A 23683-nucleotide genomic window follows, 5' to 3' on the forward strand; every position below is an offset into this window, starting at 1 on the left:
AGTGAGAGGACATCCAGTTGGAGATGTGAGAAAGACAGTTAGTGACACGGGTTAGCAAGGAATGAGAAAGGTCTGATTTGGGCATACTTGGATCTGCTGAGCCCACATGCTTTAGAACAGTTTGCAAATAACAGTCCAAGGGATCTCCAGAGCTTGATGAATCTTCTGCCCACAGTTGCAGACACCTCTCCATAAGAGCTTGTATTAATCCCTCTTAGGTTTTCCCACGGGAGGGAATATCTTTCTCCTGGCATAACAGTGCCAGTATTTACTTGGTCTTCTGCTGGTATGTCTCCATAGTAAAAAAATAAAATAGAAAAGAGAATATGGAAGACGACTGTTTGGAATGTGTGTGTGTGTATATATATATATATATATATATATATATAATGCACATGAGTTTTAGCCTTTGGAAATTGTGAGAGTCACAATTATTTTTAGTACTGGGATTTTCACACTAGCAAATCCACAAAGCACTAAAATCTACTAAAAAAATATCTGCACCGCTGCCCGCCAATTTGTGATGACCAGGGTTAACCAACCCTGCACAAGTCACTTGTTTGTCACAGAAAGGGTTAACAGACCCTTTCCACTTTAACTAATCTGTCAGTCTAGCCACTCCAGGCAAGCCTGTGACTTAGTTCAGTGGGTGCAAGGGTTAACAACACTCTGTAGTCTGTCCTAGACTTAGAAAAAAATGCCCAAACGCCCCTTTAATGCCAACCATACTAAATTACCTCTAAGCTGACACCACTTAAGATTGATTATATGGAAAATCTTAAGGGACCCAGAATAACAATTTAAATCCCAGGATACCATTTAGCAAAAATAATATAAAAAGATAGTCTTAATACTACCAGTCTCTTTCAGTAAAGTGGTTCAAATATTAGACAAAGGCAAAAACTTAATAAGTGAATATTTATTATGCAAAAGATTATGCACAGTACATTATTAATAAAAAGATGTTCCAATTAAATAACTTTTAAAATAAAAAGGAGAAATAACAGAAAACCTTATACTAGCTTAGGTATCTGTGCCATGGAGATTGGCCAGAATGCTGTCGGCATTTATCGATGTGCAGTGGACATGATCCGCTATATCGGATCATGTCCGCTCGCACCATAATACATATGCCCCCATACCTAAGTGCTTATTCTTAATGTACTAATACCATACAACAAACCTAGCATGCTTATTCTGCCTTGTTTTATACAATTATGTTCGAAGGAATATTTATTTTGTCAGGCATTTCTCCAGATTTAATTAAGAAGCAAAACAGCAATTAGTTCCCAGGCAAACTACGGAAATGACACATTTTTGCAATATACTTCTTTTAGCAAAAATGCTTCTCGTAAAAGTTATCACTATTTCAGTGGCATACACACATATGCTACATTTGACTAGAGGATCAGGATTCAAACATCCTGCTCAGAGAGATAATGGTCTTGTGTATTGCCTCAGAGAAGACTTAAAGGGGCAGTAAACATATTGTAATTACAAGACATTCCTGTTGTGTTGCTTTAAACTAGCATATCAGCAAAGTCTTTGATTTTTTAAAACAAGTAAACATCCTTTTTACAGGAAATATTTTTTAATAGCCAAACTCCACCAACAATTTGGAGAAGCTAATTTTGGTTTTAGTCTGTAGACAACAAGGCTAGCCACTATTATAAAGTTAGTGTAAAGCAAATTGTTTTGCAACTGTTATATTATAAAGCCAATTAGTGACAGATGTGTAGCAGAGCTAGCCTTGTGAAGTCAGCAGGGTGCCTTTCAAGTTCTGAGTATTAGAAATTGTTCAATTTTCAGAACTAAATTACATAAAAAGGAGTAAAATAAATCATAACAATGTATTGCAAAGGGGTTTCATTTTGCGTAACTAAACATTTTATATAATAATCTCAAGATTTTGACTGTCCCTTTAATTTATGTAATAAAGCCACTGCTGACTCTCTGATGCATGGGCCACTCACAGCATGTGTCCTTTACCTTGTTGAAAATAATGAGCAATATCTATCTCTGTTCATTTTTGTTTTGCAGTGCCCTTTTGTCATTTAAAATAGCTGTTTTGCCAGTTGAAACCACCACTTATACTAAACATATTAATACTTTAGTATTCTCTATAGAAAAGCCATTTAAGAGGCAGCAATCAATCAAGTTCCCAGTGGGGAGTTGAAGAGATAGGTAATGCAAGGGTCCAGTTCACTAAAGTTCTGTGGTCTGGCAATATTATATAAGATGCCTCATCAGTATTATGAGGCATCTCAGGGATTGTTTTAAAGGCAATTTCACATCGGGGCCTGTATCTTATTAAGGGAAGTTTGCTAATATTCTTTATGTGAAGGAGAGACACTTAAATTACAATATAGTGCTCAGTAAATAAGATGACTTTTCTCCATGCTGGCAAGTTTTTGACCATTGTGTATAGACAGAGAATTAAGATAAGGAGGTCTTAATATATAGTGAGAGAAAATATTAGGAGGTCTGCTTTTTCTGCAGGCACAGCCCATTTATATGGGAATGTTCTTCAGAGCAATGGATTGATGCTTCAATCAGCAAAACACAGCTATCTCAGATACAAAACTAAACCTCAAGGAGAAATTTTCCATACAGTTTTTACTCTGAAGCTACTTTAACAAGTCAATATCCCTTTAAGCCTACACTTAATAGGAAATGTGGGCAGACTTGTTGGGCATATTGATCTTATCAGCCAGGAAAATCTAGGTTTCTCTATTTAGGAAACAAAGAACTGATATTGGCATATAAATTGAAATTGAAATGGCTTTTACATTATATTTTTCATGCTTAAATGCCATTTTTTCATATGAATGAACATTTTTTAATATAGTGTCCCTTTAAGTGTATAAAACAATCTAACAGTTCTTAGCACCATCCATGGGCCAAACACTACAGTGCAATATCCTGAACATACCTTTGTTCTAAGGCAAAGCCAAAAAAACACAATAAATAAATAGAATGTGGGTTCAGCCATCACTCATCTTTTTGTCTGAGAGTGACAGATATTTCTAAATAAATTCATAGGGGGATATTTATCAAAGGTCTGGCAGGTCAGGTCCGCCAGACCTCGCTGAATGCGGAGAGCAATACGTTCTCCGTATTCAGCATTGCACCAGCAGCTCTTGTGAGCTGCTGGTGCAACGCCGCTCCCTGCAGATTCGCGGCCAATTGGCCGCAAGCAGGGAGGTGTCAATCAACCCGATCATAGTCGATCGGGTTAATTTTCGGCGATGTCTGTCCGCCTGCTCAGAGCAGGCGGACAGGTTATGGCGCAGCGGTCATAACTGCTATTTTTGGCGAGCCTGCAGGCTCACCAGAAACACGGGCCCTCAAGCTCCATCCGGCGCTTGATAAATGGGCCTCATAAACTGCAATACTTACTGACCTATATCCTTTAGTGAAGAATGAGACTGTAATGCATGTTTTTTACATATTCATTTATAAAAAGTTAATCATAAAATATAACATTACCTTATGACAAAGTCATGTGAGTCAATTTCTTGTCCACAGCCACTATTGAGCAGAATTCCAGAGTTTCCAACAATGGCGCAAGTTTTAAAGTGTTTGTTTTTGAGAGGAGAAGTTCTTGGTAAAAGTGTATACAGGTTCTTCGATATATTCATTGTACTGTCTCGGTCGAAAACGTAGTGTATGATATCCCCTGGTTTCAAAGTTCCTTTCAGAACAGATATGTCCCTCTCGGCATCCAGAAAATGCAATATTTGTTTTCTGAAAAAGTATAAAAATGTGATTACTTGAAAATACTAGAAAAGACAAAGCTTCCAGCAAAGAAATGAAACAGTAATGCTTAAAAAAAAACAACTGCATGATACTGAATTTCTTGTTACTTTGATCTCACATATCAATCATATTCAACATGATACAGATTAAGATGCAAACTTTTTCAAGAAAAAAAAAATACAACTGTTGCCAAAGGGCTATTAGAGCAGGTGTATGTGTGCGCTCACTGATGCAGTATGTTGAAAACAAGTTCTATGGATTAAACAAAAAACTGTCAGACTGGGTGGCCTTGTCTGAAAAGGACTATATTGATAGCACTCTAGGGGAATACTCTATTACATCAAATTGTGGTAACAGAGAAGATCACGCAACGATGTGCAAAGAACAAAGACAAAAATGTCTGGATAAACTAGTCTACATTAAAAATTAACTTTTATTAGAGGCTAATTAAAATTGGAAAACACACACTTAAGGAGCCAAGAAAATCTTTATTATAGAACATGTAAAAGTGGGTATAGTGGATATGTAATACCTTTAATAAATTAAATATATGGTATTGGGGCTGATAACAATCACTCGTATTAAATGTACAACAGTTGAAAAAACTCAAGTAAGGTTAGTCTGTGTATTGCTGCTGAGGAATTGTGATTTATATTCACTTATATTCACTAGTCGTGATATTAGGGACTTTATATAAAATCCCTTAGAATTGATATACTCCGTGAATAACAGCATAAATATACATGTATGGCTGTATTATAACCTGTTGAGGAGCTCAAGTGTTAACTTTGTCGTGATTGGTGTTATGAGCACTTTTGGAATTGGTTTATGCCTCTTGGTTTAGAGTGACATGTTGCTGGACTTTAACACAACAGTGTAGATAACATTACTAGGTGCGTTTGCACACTCAATAGCGTATTCCAGCAACTCTATTGTATGTCAGAAAAAATAGAGGCTTTGGACTAAATAATGATATTGTCATCGATATTTAGAAAAACAAAGTCTGGCGAGCATACACACTGTCATCTAAGGTACCAGTGTAATTAGAGGACACACTTCATAGTAATATTATTACCATTAATGATATAGTGTTTTCATTGTTTGCATCGGTACTAGTGTATATTATATCTTTTAAGTGTGGAATTTACACCAAGTTGGAAGATATTATTGATCTAACATCCATAAAGTTCCATTAAATTTATCCCTGCAGGTGCAAAGATACCTGATATTTGGACTGAAACTTTATTTGTTAATATCTTATATAGACTTGTTATAAAATTCTGGTTTTAGGTTGCCAGTACCGGTGTAATTGCACATGAGTAAACACTTTAATATATAGCGTTCCTCATATTATGTGAGACAGACTGTTGTGATATAAATTTCAAATATACCCATAAGTAAATACCATTTACTATAATATCCGTGATCTAGGTAATGAGAAATTAACCGCTGCTACCTGAACTGATCATTTCCTCTTATAAGTGTACAACCGATGCGTGAGCTTAAGTTAGCTTGTGGTATCGTAGTATTTCAATCTATCAGTTATGATCAGTAGGCATATGTAAGTTGCGGTTTCTCATTCCCAGGGAATATCATATAAGTGGGGTACTTAACGCTTGTTAATAAATACTTTTTAGAAATAATATGTGTGCTGCTAACAGTTCAGTCTCGGTTAGTATGATTGGAGGACTGCCCTGCTGGCAACTAAATCACAGGCTGTTTGGAGAGCAGCTGGGTAAATTCACTAGTAGTATGCTCCCGTTACCTTAACTCAGTATTGTATATAAGTATTGCATAAGCAGCAATACCTATGTAGTTGTACTTCAATATTTCTGCTGCAGAGTTTCAATAATACCGGATCATTAACTAGCTGCCGTAGTAAAAAGTTAAGCTATAAGCTATCCAGCGGCTATATAATCACCAGCGTTCTGCCCCAATTATCCACACCCAAGTTAAGTTTACATATTGCGGTACAAAGTATTGTTTAAGATAGAGGTTCCTAAGGCTAACTAAAAATACATGAGCTCCAAGGGCTCATCACCAGTACCCTAGCGTCCCTAACGTCCCTAACATGTTTCGCCTCGCGGCCTCCTTAATGACGCTATTGTTAGCAACCAGTCCTCATCATCCTCAGTATAGGACCCGCCTGTCATTGCGGTCCTAGTCTGATACATCCTGCTACATTGCTAATCACGAATGTAACCTTATTGTTATATTTGAAGTTTTACCAAGCTTGCAATAGGTTACATTAAAGTGGCCTTATACATGTATATATGCGAACTTGTTGATAAAATGTAAGATAAGAACTTAAGGTTATTACATCCTTTAGTTGATTAAGAATGTTCCACAAAATATTTATATATTCGAAAATTATTACAATAACTTAATATAATCCATGTGATTTTTTAAAAAAACTTGTGATAATGTTTAGTGCATTAACCCTGTGACAGCAACTTTAAAGATGTGCTGTGTATAACAGGTGCTGACGACCTGCGTTGTGAATAGTTTTGTAATTTTTTAAATTATTATTATAACTAATATATTCCACCTAATTCTGTGATATCTTATGAAAGTGTTTGGTGCATTAATTCTGTGAAACCTACTACTGAAATGTGCTATATAAAGTAAATATTAATAAACTTCATTTGAAATAGTGCATTAAATAATATTTAATCATAAATATAGTGCCTAAAAAAAGGACAAGTGACTGTGAGACATAATTATTCATGGACATAGAGGCTATAACACAAAAAGTGAACTAATAATACAGTGAACCGCCATGGATGTGTGCAAAATAACGTTGAATTGTGTATTGAGAAAATAATAATAAATAAAATAATGATGATAATATAGAAATCCTAATACACCTAGTGCACAAAAATATAACCTAATATGATTATAGGTGTCTATTCTTATTGTAAAACTTTAGATGATCTTATTTGATAGTAAAGAGTAACTTATATCTAACAATGGTAGGATTAGGTTTAGACTTAACTTATAAAGCAAATAAAACAATAAATATTATTTCCATTTTTCTACAATTATAATTGATCTAAACCTTATAACCTTAAGATAATTTGTTCATCTTATAAAGTGTGCATATTTATCATAAAGGCTAATTTTTAGCTATGGATATCTGTTGGTTTTGAAAGTTAATTATGATTAACTATTAAGATACTGGCGATTTTCGCAAAGATGTTTGGAGGATTGGACTGTGTTGTCATAAAATTGTGCTGTCTCTTGCACATTTATAGAAAAGGAGAAAGGTTATTACACTAATTTAACCCTGATGGGTAAACTGTGTTTAGGAGAAAAATCCATTTACTTTCAGCTTTTAGAAGGGTTTTTTCTACATCTCCACCTCTGATCCCCAGTTTAACTCTTTGTATTCCAAAACATTTTAAATCACTTTGTTTTGAATTATGTTTGTACAAAAAGTGTCTGGCCACAGAGGTGAGTTGTTTACCTGCTTGTAAATCATTTCTGGCATTTTTAATGTTTCTCAAATGTTCTTGCAACCTTACTCTTATTTTTCTGGTTGTCATGCCAACATAGAATAGATTACAATTGCAGCGTAATGCATATATTACACCTTCAGTTTGACAGTTGATGTGTGCATTTACTTTATGTGGTTTATTGAACCGATCATGTATTGTTTGTAATTTCAGCATGAAGCTGCATGTGGTGCAAGTTCCACATTTAAAGGAACCGTTGGTAAAAGCACTTTTGGTTTTTTCACTGGCGAGATGACTAGGGCTGATAATGTCCTTTAGGTTTTGGGTTCTTCTGTATCCCGTCTGTATTTTATCACCCAGAATTGTTTTTAATTTGGGATCAGACATCAGGATATGCCAGTTAGATTGAAACAAGGATTTAATGTAATTACTTTTTGGATTGTAGGTTGATATAAACCTTATCTGATCTTCCTTTGGTTTTGATCTTTTTTGGAGTAATTCTGTTCGATCAGTTGTTCTAGCTCTGAATTCTGCCCTTTTAATTGCCCTTTTACTATAACCTCTTGATAGTAAACGTTCTGTGAGTTCTTTGGCTCTCTTATTGTAATTAGAGTCAGAGGAGCAATTTCTCCTCATTCTCAAGAATTATCCTGTAGGGAGTGCCTGTATAGTATTTGGGGCATGGGCACTTGAGCTGTGTAGAACACTGTTTGTGGCTGTTACTTTTCTGTGTACATCCATGGATAATGAACCATCTTCTGTTTTTGAAATTTCCAAATCCAAAAAGTTTACTTTCATTTGGCTGGCTTCATGAGTCAATTTAATATTAAATTGATTTGTGTTCAGGATGAGGAAAAAAGAATCCAGTTCCTCTTTGGAACCCTCCCAAAGGAACAGCACGTCGTCTATATATCTCACCCAGAAAGGAATTTTTTCCAGGTACTGTGAGTTGGTATCAGAGAAGACATGCTTTTGCTCCCACCAACCTAAAAATAGGTTAGCATAGGTGGGAGCGCATGCTGTACCCATCGCTGTACCTCTTGTTTGTAAATAGAACCCATTGTTAAAAGTGAAAAAGTTGTGTTTTAATGCAAATTGTAATAATGCAAGGGTAAATTCATCATGCATAGGTTCTTCTTCTGAGCCCATCTCTAGGAACCATCGTACTGCCTCAGTTCCTAGCTCATGTTTGATACAAGTATACAAAGATTCGACATCAGCTGTCACAAGCCATGTCTGTTCTGAAATGTGAATATTATTCAATTGATTTAGGACATCAGTGGTATCTTGAACGTAGGAGGTAATTTGAGTGAGATAGTTCCTAAGTCTGTAGTCTACATATTTACTAGCCTTTTCAGTAAGGCTATTTATTCCAGATACTATTGGTCGCCCTGGAGGGTGGGCTTGATTTTTATGTATCTTCGGAATTAAGTAAAAAGTAGCAACAGTGGGGTTAGATACTTTTAGAAATTGATATTCTTTGTTGTTAATAATATTATCATTTTTGGCTCCTTCTATCAGATTTGAATATGCTTGAAGGTATTCATGTGTGGGGTTATAATTCAATTTAGTATAACAGGAATTGTCCCTTAATTGTTTGTCTGTTTCAAGACAGTACATATTTAGAGGCCACAAGACAATGTTACCCCCCTTATCTGAATTTCTAATGATCGTGTCCTTCCACGTTTGCATCTCTTTTAATGCTTCACGTTCCTTGGATGTTAAGTTTCCATTGGTTTTTATCTCTGGAATTTGAAGGATTTTCTCACATATGATATCACTGAAAACTTGCAGTTGAGAGCATTGGTTGATATTGGGCATGAATTTAGATTTATTTTTAATTTTGTCATGCCATATTGTCCTTGTCTCATTTATATCATCAGAAACTGTGTTGTCTATAGTCTCATTTTCTGCAATTAAGCCCTCCAAGTTGATCAAAGTAATTCTCTCTTCTGCCGAGAGTGAATTATTTTCTGCATAGGTTGTTTCTTGAGATTTATTAAGAAAGAGTCTTTTTAAGGCAATTTTACGAATGTAAAGTTGTACATCTTTAACTAATTCGAATTTGTCTAATTCAGGAGTAGGGCAGAAGGTCATGCCTTTAGAGAGTACTTTTATGTGTTCATCTGTCAACAATTTTTGGGAAAGATTAATTATCCTTAATGAGTCGCTCTCATCTGTGAAAACGGGCTTGGGGGTCTCTGATATGGTTTCCAGCTTCTTTTGTTGGTTTTGTTTGATGGCTGACTTTTATTGTTCCTTTTTGGCTTTCCCCCTGCCTCTTCTGGTGTGTCTAAATCGGAAGAGGCACTTTGTCCTAAAAAATCTTTCCTTTTTCCTCTAGTAATTCTTGTGCTAGTCCCCCCTGTAGAGGTCTGTGGTTCAACATCAGATTCGGGGGTTTCTGAATCTTCACCCTCTGTATCCGAAATGTCGCTTTGTACAATGGTGACTTTAGATGATTTGGAATTAGTTGCATTAAATCTCTTTTTCCATTTGTAAACTCTATTATTGGCATAATCAGATTTGTCTCTGCCTAATTTGCCTTGTTTCATGAGTTTGATTTCTGCCTCATATTTGTCTAACTCTTTCTGGTATTGTTTGTATGCTGATTCGAATTCTTTGAGTGATTCAAATTCTTGTAATTTTGTGTTTAGATCTTGTACTTTGGTTTCTAACAGCTCATATTCTTCTTTGTCATGTTTAATTAAGATTCGCATTAGTTTTACCGAACATTCTGAGAGGGCTGTTTCCCATTCATGATTGTGTTCTGGGTTGCGAAACTCAAAAGCAGGAAAAAGCTGTATTCTCAAACCTCTAGGTATGAGTTTGAGTTCTATGTATTTCTCAAAAAAGTGATGGTTCCACCACAGTTTGTCCTGCTTAAACATTAACTTGTGAATATCTTTAAGTGTTTGGTTCATTTGATTGTAGTATTTGCTGATGGATTCTCAAACACAGAATTTAAGTCTATTTCTCTCTTTTCTTGTCTGGATTTTCTATCTGTTTCCCACTTGGAAGACATATTTATTAATTTTGGTATTAATAATACCTATAGTGTGCTCTATTGGACTGCAAACCTGTTGCCAGGCTGAACTATACTTAGAACAAAAGAGAGTGTCCAATGGCACTACCTACTATACAATAAAGTTATCCCCTATATTCATTAATAACTCATGTGAATTCTACACATTAGTAGAGTTAAAGAAATAGGTGCTATGTAGTAAGCGAGGTTTAAACAAAAAACTGTCAGATAGACTGGGTGGCCTTGTCTGAAAAGGACTACATTGATAGCACTCTGGGGAATACTCTATTACATCAAATTGTGGTAACAGAGAAGATCGCGCAAAGATGTGCAAAGAACAAAGACAAAAATGTCTGGATAAACTAGTCTACATTAAAAATTAACTTTTATTAGAGGCTAATTAAAATTGGAAAACACACACTTAAAAACACTCTTAGGGGCCAAGAAAATCTTTATTATAGAACATGTAAAAGTGGGTATAGTGGATATATAATACCTTTAATAAATTAAATATATGGTATTGGGGCTGATAACAATCACTCGTATTAAATGTACAACAGTTGAAAAAACTCAAGTAAGGTTAGTCTGTGTATTGCTGCTGAGGAATTGTGATTTATATTCACTAGTCGTGATATTAGGGACTTTATATAAAATCCCTTAGAATTGATATACTCCGTGAATAACAGCATAAATATACATGTATGGCTGTATTATAACCTGTTGAGGAGCTCAAGTGTTAACTTTGTCGTGATTGGTGTTATGAGCACTTTTGGAATTGGTTTATGCCTCTTGGTTTAGAGTGACATGTTGCTGGACTTTAACACAACAGTGTAGATAACATTACTAGGTGCGTTTGCACACTCAATAGCGTATTCCAGCAACTCTATTGTATGTCAGAAAAAATAGAGGCTTTGGACTAAATAATGATATTGTCATCGATATTTAGAAAAACAAAGTCTGGCGAGCATACACACTGTCATCTAAGGTACCAGTGTAATTAGAGGACACACTTCATAGTAATATTATTACCATTAATGATATAGTGTTTTCATTGTTTGCATCGGTACTAGTGTATATTATATATTTTAAGTGTGGAATTTACACCAAGTTGGAAGATATTATTGATCTAACATCCATAAAGTTCCATTAAATTTATCCCTGCAGGTGTAAAGATACCTGATATTTGAACTGAAACTTTATTTGTTTATATCTTATATAGACTTGTTATAAAATTCTGGTTTTAGATTGTCAGTACCGGTGTAATTGCACATGAGTAAACACTTTAATATATAGCGTTCCTCATATTATGTGAGACAGACTGTTGTGATATAAATTTCAAATATACCCATAAGTAAATACCATTTACTATAATATCCGTGATCTAGGTAATGAGAAATTAACCGCTGCTACCTGAACTGATCATTTCCTCTTATAAGTGTACAACCGATGCGTGAGCTTAAGTTAGCTTGTGGTATCGTAGTATTTCAATCTATCAGTTATGATCAGTAGGCATATGTAAGTTGCGGTTTGTCATTCCCAGGGAACATCATATAAGTGTGGTACTTAACGCTTGTTAATAAATACTTTTTAGAAATAATATGTGTGCTGCTAACAGTTCAGTCTCGGTTAGTATGATTGGAGGACTGCCCTGCTGGCAACTAAATCACAGGCTGTTTGGAGAGCAGCTGGGTAAATTCACTAGTAGTAGTTAATGATCCGGTATTATTGAAACTCAGCAGCAGAAATATTGAAGTACAACTACATAGGTATTGCTGCTTATGCAATACTTATATACAATACTGAGTTAAGGTAACGGGAGCATACTACTAGTGAATTTACCCAGCTGCTCTCCAAACAGCCTGTGATTTAGTTGCCAGCAGGGCAGTCCTCCAATCATACTAACCGAGACTGAACTGTTAGCAGCACACATATTATTTCTAAAAAGTATTTATTAACAAGCGTTAAGTACCACACTTATATGATGTTCCCTGGGAATGACAAACCGCAACTTACATATGCCTACTGATCATAACTGATAGATTGAAATACTACGATACCACAAGCTAACTTAAGCTCACGCATCGGTTGTATACTTATAAGAGGAAATGATCAGTTCAGGTAGCAGCGGTTAATTTCTCATTACCTAGATCACGGATATTATAGTAAATGGTATTTACTTATGGGTATATTTGAAATTTATATCACAACAGTCTGTCTCACATAATATGAGGAACGCTATATATTAAAGTGTTTACTCATGTGCAATTACACCGGTACTGGCAACCTAAAACCAGAATTTTATAACAAGTCTATATAAGATATTAACAAAGTTTCAGTTCAAATATCAGGTATCTTTGCACCTGCAGGGATAAATTTAATGGAACTTTATGGATGTTACATCAATAATATCTTCCAACTTGGTGTAAATTCCACACTTAAAAGATATAATATACACTAGTACCGATGCAAACAATGAAAACACTATATCATTAATGGTAATAATATTACTATGAAGTGTGTCCTCTAATTACACTGGTACCTTAGATGACAGTGTGTATGCTCGCCAGACTTTGTTTTTCTAAATATCGATGACAATATCATTATTTAGTCCAAAGCCTCTATTTTTTCTGACATACAATAGAGTTGCTGGAATACGCTATTGAGTGTGCAAACGCACCTAGTAATGTTATCTACACTGTTGTGTTAAAGTCCAGCAACATGTCACTCTAAACCAAGAGGCATAAACCAATTCCAAAAGTGCTCATAACACCAATCACGACAAAGTTAACACTTGAGCTCCTCAACAGGTTATAATACAGCCATACATGTATATTTATGCTGTTATTCACGGAGTATATCAATTCTAAGGGATTTTATATAAAGTCCCTAATATCACGACTAGTGAATATAAGTGAATATAAATCACAATTCCTCAGCAGCAATACACAGACTAACCTTACTTGAGTTTTTTCAACTGTTGTACATTTAATACGAGTGATTGTTATCAGCCCCAATACCATATATTTAATTTATTAAAGGTATTACATATCCACTATACCCACTTTTACATGTTCTATAATAAAGATTTTCTTGGCTCCTAAGAGTGTTTTTTAAGTGTGTGTTTTCCAATTTTAATTGGCCTCTAATAAAAGTTAATTTTTAATGTAGACTAGTTTATCCAGACATTTTTGTCTTTGTTCTTTGCACATCTTTGCGCAATCTTCTCTGTTACCACAATTTGATGTAATAGAGTATTCCCCAGAGTGCTATCAATGTAGTCCTTTTCAGACAAGGCCACCCAGTCTATCTGACAGTTTTTTGTTTAAACCTCGCTTACTACATAGCACCTATTTCTTTAACTCTACTAATGTGTAGAATTCACATGAGTTATTAATGAATATAGAGGATAACTTTATTGTATAGTAGGTAGTGCCATTGGACACTCTCTTTTGTTCTAAGCAAAGCTCTATGGATTAATCTAGCAATTAATGGATATATGAAAAGAAGAAGATTTTAGTCTATTTGGTATCAATTACAATGCACAAATGAATCAATAACTAATAGGATGCACTCTTTGTTACTGTAAGGGGAAGGCTGGCTACTTCAATAGGATGAAACTGGCCCCTGGGCTGGTCCTATGATCCTTTTTTAAAGGGATTCTGAACCCCATTTTTTTTCTTTCTTTCATGATTCAGATAGAGGCCCCTATTTATGAAAGGTCTGTCAGACATGATCCGACATTGCGGATCATGTCCGACAGACCTCGCTGAATGCAGAGAGCAATACGCTCTCCGCATTCAGCATTGCACCAGCAGCTTTTTGTGAACTGCTGGTGCAATACAGCCCCCTGGAGATTCGCGGCCAATCAGCGGTTGTCAATCAATACGATCAGGTTGAATTCCGGTGATCTCTGTCCGCCTCCTCAGAGCAGGCGGACAGGTTATGGAGCAGCAGTCTTTAGACCGCTGTTTAATAACTGGTGTTTCTGGCAAGTCTAAAGACTCGCCAGAAACACAGGCCCTCAAGTTCCATATGAAGCTTGATAGATAGGCCCCAGAGCATGCAATTTTAAGCAACTTTCTAATTTACTCCTATTAATTTTTCTTCGTTCTCTTGGTATCTTTATTTGAAAAAGCAGGAATGTTAGCTTACAAGCTAGTCCATTTTGTTTCAGAACCCTGAATAGCACTTGCTGATTGGTGGCTGCATTTAGCCATCAATCAGCAAGCTGTACCCAGGTGCTGAACCAAAGATGGGCCGGCTCGTAAACTTACACTCCTGCTTTTTCAAATAAAGATACCAAGAGAAAGAAGAGAATGATAATAGGAGTACATTAGAAAGTTGCTTAAAATTGCATGCTCTATCTGAATCATGAAAGATAAAATGTGGGTTCAGTGTCCCTTTAAACCCACTGTAAACCAAGCAACTAGAATACACAATAGTATAATGATTTTGACTCCAGGATAGAAGCTGCAAATCTTCCTTTTACTATTGTGGGTATATATTTTATTTATATATTTATATTTTTTTAGACTGGTGATTGTAACCATGGGCTCCATGTACTAAGCCGTCAATTCATCCGTCATTTTAGACGCGGCTAAACTCGCCGTTACTCGCCGCGGGCGAAATGGTGTCCACTGTTGCTATGTACTAATAATCCCACAATAAATAGACACGTCTAGCCCGCCGCAAGCAGTGGCGGAATATTGATAAATTTGACGCCTCGCTCGCCGCGACTAAGCTGATGTACTTAACTTTCAGTTGAATTGTCTGGCCAATTGTTAACACGTGACATGTAAGGTGTCATGAACGTCATAGTAGTCGCGGGAATAGAATTTTGCTCCTATAAATGTACAACTTTTCTAAACAACTTTATTATTGTTCCAAAATTTTTGGAGAGTAATTACAGAGCGCTCTTTTTTGTGATCTTTATTTACAAATTCGATATGGCTTCATCTGGATCTGAAACCGCTTCAAAATCCAAGAATCCTCACTTTTCTCATCAGCAAAACGTCGTTTTGATTGACATGATTATTGACTCTTATGATTATTTGTTTGGATGTCGTGTCAAACAGACAAATTTTTCTAGGAGGAAGCAGATCTGGCAAAGGATCAGCAATGCTGTTAGTGCCCAGGGTCCAGGAAAAAAGGATGTCGATCAGCTGAAGAAGCGTTACAACGACATTAAACGTTTCGCCAAAGCTAAATTGGCCAGAGAAAAAAATTTGGCACGTGCTACCGGAGGTGGACCAGCATATGTGGCAGACCTCAATGATTATGAGCAGAAGCTTGTTCAGTGCCTGGGACCAGAGATCATCACTGGCATAACGGATGATTGTGACAGTGATTTAAGAGGTAAATGTACAACATAATTGACGCAAATGTTTTTTTTTAAATTATGATAGGTCATTGTCTCCAATATATATTTCTTTAAAATAACATTATCTGACTTCTTACGCTTCAGTATCTGAATCTATATAGGCCATTTAGGCCCCAAATACTGTAATCATTTATGTCGCATATATGTATAAGGGATTGTACAAGCCATTTAGGCCCCAAATACTGTAATCATTTATGTCGCATATATGTATAAGGGATTGTACAATAATAGGGTTGTTATACTGCCTTTTTTTAAAGGTCTAACGGAACTAAAGATTTGTTGATTATTAATATAGTGATCCCTAAAGATAACACCCATGTGTTTATTTTCAAACCAGTATTGCATAGAAACCTTAAAGAGATAATGACAATAGAAATAATGTAATTTGAAACTATTAAAAAAATATTGATGTTGTGTAACATGGTATGTCCGACATTAATCATGAGACTAACCCCAGATCACATGCCTTCTTAAATTTCTGATCTATTGACTTCCATGTTGCGTTATTTGACTATAGAATATTATTTTTAACATCTTTCAAAATTGTTCTCCGCTTTATAAACATATACTTTTTTCAGATATAGCTATGCACATAGTTGATGCAGTCACATGAACCATCTATGTGCATCAACCAATGATCATTTACTGTGCCTGTATAGATTTGCTTTTCATCAAAGTATAAAAATCCAATGAAGGCAAAAACATAATACAATTAAATATTTTTGAAAAAGCATTTTATTATGCAATTTGTAAAGGAAATTTTATTTGTTCATGTCCCTTTAAAGGGCCACTAAACCCAAAATCTTTTTTTAATGATTCAGATAGAGAATAGAAATTTAAACAACATTACAAATTACTTCCATTATTTATTTGGCTTTATTTTCTAGATATTCTTAGTTGAAGAAAAATAAATACACATGTTGAGCCAATCACACGAGGCTTCTTTGTGCAGCAATCAAATGCTTTTCAACAAAGAATATCAAGAGAATAAAACAAATTAGATAATATAAGTAAATTATAAAGAGGTTTATAACTGCATTCTCTTTCTAAATCATAAAATAAAAAAGGTGGGTGGCATGTCCCTTTAATGATTGAGCCTTCATTCACTGCTGTGATTATTATTATTAACACTTTTAGCTTTCAGTTTCAACTAGAAATAAAAATAAACCTAACGTAATTTTTTTTATTTTTATTTTTTAAAGCAACGCCAACAACACAAGCAGAGCCTGTGAGGAGTAACGAAGTGCCCACTTGTTCTACTTCCTCTTCTGCGGTTTACAGACCACCCAGTTCAGCTGTTTCCAGACCTTCGGCCAGTTTTACACATGGACAATTAATACGCTCCACATCTAATGTTACACACACAACTTCCTCGGCGGACACACTTCCTGATGTAAGGACCAGCACTCCAGAAACTGGTGTTGGTAGAGCAACTGGTAAGTACTTTACAAATTAATAATTTCAATGTTGTGTGTTTTATCTCTTTTATCTATCAATTTTTTATTTTTTTTATTTTTTTTTAAATGTCAAATGTCATTATTGACATATTCTAGTTCGAGATCTTTTACAGATGGAATGTAATTTGAAGGACAAATAGCAATGATCATAGATTTTCATGAAAAGGACACTGTACAAATTTTTTTAAATGAGGATTCGTGTAGAGCATGCATGCAATTGTAAGCAATTTTTTAATGGGTTTAAATGTTATCATTATTTTCTTTTTGAGAATTGATCATAGTATTACATTAGAAAGTTGATTGAAATTCCATGCTATATATCTTATTCTCCAAAATATTATTTTTGCTTCAGTGTCCAATTAATTGCAAAGTACATTTCCATTAATAATTTTCCAAATAGAAATTTTACTGAATGTAATAGCGTTTGAATATATGGTTACATTGACTAAAAAACCTTTTTATTTTATTTATTTATTTATTTATTTTTATTTTATTTATTTTTTTATAGGTGATTTGGGACGTCTTTTCCAGCGATTGACTGGACATTCATCTCCATTATTTGATGGTATGTATCACATATGTATATATATATATAATATAACTTAAATTGGTGTATGACGGTTGTATCTGCTCTCTCATTCTATTCTATTTCTGCAAGTGTTTTTAGAACATTTTATTTTTATTTACTAACAATTTGTTATGTCTTGATCTAGAAGAAGAAAACTCATCAAGGGAGATCACTATCAATCTCATGCCAATAGTGGAAAATCCCATTCAAGATGAACCACCAGGAGGGCATGATGGAAGTGAGACTCCAGATATTCTTGAAGATTTTGGAGATGCGCAACCAGATGAAATTCACACACCGGAAAACCTTGAGGAACCTGTTGAAACACAGGCACCACCAATTGCACTTCAAACAGGTGGTCTAAATATTGACAATACACAGGCAGAAGGACTATTGGCCGATGTTGGATTGAGGGAAATGTTGACACTTGCAAGGCAATACAAAGAGGACCACAGAGACATGCAAAATATGATTAACACTAATATTGACCGCTGGGCTGCTCTGTCAGAAAAAAATGTTGAACTAGAAATGCAAAGGAATGAGATTGAAATGCAGAAATTACAGCTGCAAAGAGAAATGTTCCAGTGGCAGAGGCGGATGGATGAAGAGAAAAACCAGCAAATTAACAGAGCTTTAACCATCAGTGAAAGGACATTACAATCTCTGTTGGCTATTGTCAGTGAAAGGGAGGGTACAACAGACCCAAAGAGGCCACGTCTGGAGTGAACATTTAATTTATTATTTATGACACTATATTAGTCACTGTTAATTTTTTTTCATCGATATATTGTTTAATAAGTTAGTTTTTGTGTTCTTTAAGTTTAAAATGTTATTATTTAATAAAGACAAATTTTTTTATTCCCAAAAAAAAGTTTATTTACATAAATTCAAAATCACTTTTGATTCTTCAACACAAAAGTTTTTCTCAGTTATTAATTGTCATTCTTCTGACAATCATCATGACAAAACAAAAAATGAAATCAAATAACATATTTACGGTATAAAAAATCTACTTGCTCCATTAACATTCCCAAAGTTGCCCTAATTTTAGAAATTTTTTGTTTAACATGATCTTCAAGACAACTCTGAGTACTTTTGTCTGCAGTTTCAATAGTTGATTTTGAAGATAAATCTGTAGAAAAATAAATGCAAAGCAAATTTTAATTTAATTTTCATATACATATGCAATGTATGATAGGGTTTTTCATCACAAATATTACCTCCTGATGTGCTGTTATCTAGGTTATCTACTATATTAGCTTCTACACTTATGTCCACTCCTTTAAAGCTTTCATCTGAGCCAACTCCTATTTGAAATATACAATATGTATTAGTTAAAACTTTGATTTTCTTAGATTTAAGATTACTGAGTATGAAACATACCTTTATCTACCATCATTGTTGGTAAAACTTCTATCCTTGGTTGAGTATCATCTGAACTCAAGGCTTCAAATATTGGCACACTATCAGGATTTTGAAATTCTTCCATTTCCATACTATTTTCCATGTCTTCCATGGTAATATCTATGAACGTAATTACAAAGATAAAGATAGAAAACTATTAAATCAAAAACCTAGGATATATTATTTAAAACTATAATAATAATCATTAAAAGGGACATTGAACCCAATTTCTAAGTTTCATGATTCAGATAGTGCATGCAATTTAAATAAACTTTCTATTTTACTTCATTCTTTTTGTATCTTTATTTGAAAAGCAAGAATGTAAGTTTAGATGCCAGCCCATTTTTGGTGAACCAACTGTGTTGTACTTGCTAATTGGACAGAACCAATCAAAAAGTGCTGTCCATGGTGCTCAACAAAAAATTGGCTGGCTCCTTAGCTTAGATGCCTTCTTTTTCAAATAAAGATAGAAAGATAATGAGGAAAAAAATGATAATAGAAGTAAATTAGCAACTTGATTAATATTGCATGCTAAAACTTTTTAAGCCAAAACCTAAAATATATGATTTAAAAGTTAAATAATAAGTAATTACCTGTCTGTCTTTTTATGAAAAATTTCATATGGATTTGGAGATAATTCAATATCCAATAGTGTTATTGGCAAAGGTGGAGAAAGAGCTTCACTTCTGGGTGTTTGCACCAACATTGACCTTAGGTAGCGTGGTGGGTGTTTACACTTCATTCTCCTACTTCTCATATCTATAAACATATATATAAAAAAAATTTGGAATAAAAAAAATAAATTTAATTATTCCAAGTAATTTTTTGTTTTCAAAACATTCAGTTCTGCATGCTTACTTTTCTAACATGTTTCAATGGTATATAGTAATATATTTATATTTTATTCTACTAACTCAGTTCTGCATGTTTCAATGGTATATACTAATATAGTTATATTTTACTCTACTAACTAATTTTTGTATGCTAACTTTTCTAACCTTTTAAGTGTATATAGTAATATAGTTAAATTTTAGTCTACTAACTCAGTTCTGCATGCTTACTTTTTTAACTTTTTGCAATTGTATATACTAATATAGTCAAAGTAACACTCAGAAAATAATATTGTCCTGGATTCGTCAATGATGATGCAGTTCAAAAATAAACCCTTTTTTTATATTATAAAAAATTATTTCATATATAATTTTGAAACTTACATGTCCTTATCAATCTTCGAATCGATTTATAGTACTTCGGTTCTCTTCTCTTCAAATCACTATATTTTCTAAGACACTGTCGTCTTGTTCTTTTAATTTTTGAAATACGATACATTCTTCTCAGCATCTCGTATATAATTTTGTCTCTGCATTCCTGTCTCACTCCCCTCACACCACCAATCCGTTTAGGGAAATATTTATCCATGGCATAAACTAATATCACCAATTCTCCAGCACCAAAAGGTTCAGGACGCGACATGTTTGACGATGACGTGATTAATCGTTATGTCAATCATTAGCTCATTGATATAGATATGTATCCCCGAAAAATAGAAAAAAATATAATGTATATGTAGATTAATGTATTTTATGAAGGTTTGTAAATATCGATGTTTATAGTTATTACAAATGATATTTGGTTTCTATACATTTTCTTTGTTTCAGATGTGTTGATATGTATTAAAATTTACTTTGGTTTACAATTGTTATTTTGTTTCTAAACATTTTCTTTGTTTCAGATGTGTTTATATGTATTAAAATTTATTTTGGTTTACAATTTTTTTTTTGTTTCTAAACATTTTATTTTTTTAAGATGTGTTTATATTTATTAAAATGTACTTTGGTTTACAATTGTTATTTTTTTCTAAACATTTTCTTTGTTTCATATGTGTTTATATGTATTAAAATTTATTTTGGTTTACAATTGTTATTTTGTTTTTAAACATTTTCTTTTTTTTCATATGTGTTTATATGTATTAAAAGTCACTTTGGTTTACAATTGTTAATATATAATGTTTAAAGATTGTAATTTTGTAATAAAATAATTTATTTGCCATTATTTTCTATATGCCACTATTCTTTTAACAAATCTTGAATGGAAAAATATATTATTAAGGATAAGAAAATAAGTGTTAAGAGTAAGCCCTTAAGGTATTTATTTGAATATGGGAAAACCTAGTAGCTGTTAAAAATTGAGGTTAGAATAAAACAAATCAAATTAGCAAGTCTTTTTTAACTCAAAAATCCTATCTGATAACATAAAGCACTGTTGAATATACTGTCGCTTGTTACAGCTACAATTCAATGACACAATACAATTAATTAGCATCAGCTATGGAGGGATTACATTACACTAATCACATTATGTAAAAGAGTGAGAGCAGCTGTAGACACTAGTGTGATGTCACAAAGACAATGTATTACCTATAATATATTGTCTGTAATAACTTTGATCATAAACTTTATTTATTTGAAACCTTTGATAATTGAAGAGCAACAACTGTTATGTATTTAACTGTTTATCATGAGTGATTTTTAATAACCTTAATTCTTAAAAAAAAAATGGAGACAAGTTAATAAAGAAAGTTTTTTATTGATCAACTGAAACTTTAATCTTCAAAATATTGTTCTGAAACCATGTCCCTTGTTGCATTTCCACGCCTATTAGCTTGTTCTACACATATTTCTTCTGGTAAATCATCAGCATCTATTGGATCTTCATCTTCTAATGGACAGCCTCTTTTAATTGCTATATTGTGCAGTATGCAGCAAACCAATATAATTTTTGCAACTTTCTCTGGTGCATACTGCATAGCACCACCAGAACGATCAAGACATCGAAACCGCATTTTCAAAAGACCGAAAGTCCTCTCAATAATCCCCCTGGTAGATCGGTGAGCTTCATTGAAACGTACTTGACTTCTGGTCTGTGGGTTGTTATAGGGAGTCAACAGCCATTCTGTACATGAGTACCCTCCATCTCCTAATAGAATATATAATAAATATAAATATTAATATAAGAATAATTATAAAGATTCAGAACTATACAATACAAATTTAAACTATACAGATTACAGTCGACAAATTGGGCGCAATTTTTGTACATTGAAATGAGAGACAAATTAGACACCAGTTATGCTTACCTAGAAGCCATCCTTCAGGCATATTTCCGTCCTCAAACTTCCGGTATAACCCAGTCTGCCTTAAGATGTAAGAATCATGACAGGAGCCAGGAAAGTTAGAACGGACACTGATAATCCTCATGTTGGGGTCACAGACCATCTGGACATTCAAGGAATGGAAATGCTTTCTATTCCTATAGATCTCCTCACGAGCTTGAAGTGGTCTTACAGCAACATGGGTACAGTCTATGGCACCTAGGACATTGGACATCCCAGCCATCCTATAGAAATTTGACTTGATAGATTGCCATTCTTCAGGGGTAGATGGCAAACAAACATATCAATGAAAAATAACCATCATAGCCCCTATTACTTTGGATAAGTGGCGTGAAAAAGCAGATTGACTCATTCCAATAATGACGCTAGAAACTGCCTGAAAGGAGCCTGTTGCAAAAAAATGCAATGCAGCTAATAGTTTCAGAAGTCCCGGAATAGCTTGTGAACGAGCAGTCATCGGCTCCAAATGATCTTCAATCTCTCGATACAGGTGTAATATCGATTCACGATCAAGCCGGAATCTTTGTATGATCTCTCGGTCAGAAAGGCCGTGCAAACCAACCCGTGGAAGGAATACACGGGGGACACAAACTCTCCTTCTTCTAATGATACGATTAGCTACATTTCCAGTATTCTGTCTTCTAGCCCGGATTTGCATCACACGGAGAATAAACAAAAACAGAATTCTCTCCATAGCTGCTGAAATGAACAATGTAAGTACAAGGCTGATATTACTGCCTTTTATATATGTCTAGAGTGACTTTCCTATTGTTTTGTACCTTGCCCGCCACCTAAAAGGTGGCGAGGCAAAAATAACAAGGTGGGGGCGGAGATTGACGCGAGCGGACAAATAGATTTTTTAGTACATTCGTTTTTGGCGAGTTGGTGGTCAAATGTGTCTAATTACAGTAAAAAATGGAGAGGTAGCGAGGTTTGGCGGATAAGTACGCTCGCAATTTTAAAGATGTGAGTTTTAACATAATTGACGGCTTTGTACATATCAGTTTGCGAGTTTTGATCCGAGATTTGTTGCGGGTAGCTCGCTGACTGCTTAGTACATGGAGCCCCATATGTATCTGAATTACATTTTTCTCAAGTGCACGTTGACTTTACAACAGCATTCTCCACTCTATTCCAGACTCAAAACGGCAGCACTGCTACTATACTCTATAAAAGCTAAACGCAGGCCTATATTACAAGTGAAGCTCAAAAATATGACCACTATTGTGCATTAAAATTGTTCTATTTTTGCGCTCATATTACAAGCCCAAAGTTATCTTTTATTGCTCGAGTGATAGTTTAGGAAGCGCTAACATATTGGATAATGTAAGTGCACTAAATCCCTCACATATTCAATTTCTATGGGGTACACAGCAAAATTCATGTTGGGTATTGCTCGAGCTCCAAGCCAATAGTTCACTTAGATGAGGGTGAATAGGGTCAATGGTGTTCAAGCAGTGCAG

At 34.4% G+C, this 23683-nt stretch overlaps 1 protein-coding gene across 1 annotated transcript in view; it reads right to left on the bottom strand.

Moving 5' to 3' along the window:
* Positions 1 to 23683, bottom strand: part of ST8SIA2 (ST8 alpha-N-acetyl-neuraminide alpha-2,8-sialyltransferase 2) — a 767470-nt gene that overhangs the window by 230079 nt on the left and 513708 nt on the right. The window contains exon 4 of the mRNA XM_053717635.1: positions 3490 to 3747. Within this exon, the coding sequence (XP_053573610.1) occupies positions 3490 to 3747 (258 nt within the window). The remainder of the gene's footprint in view (positions 1 to 3489; positions 3748 to 23683) is intronic.

Source organism: Bombina bombina, chromosome 6, assembly GCF_027579735.1.
Source record: "Bombina bombina isolate aBomBom1 chromosome 6, aBomBom1.pri, whole genome shotgun sequence".
NCBI classification, from domain to species: domain Eukaryota; kingdom Metazoa; phylum Chordata; class Amphibia; order Anura; family Bombinatoridae; genus Bombina; species Bombina bombina.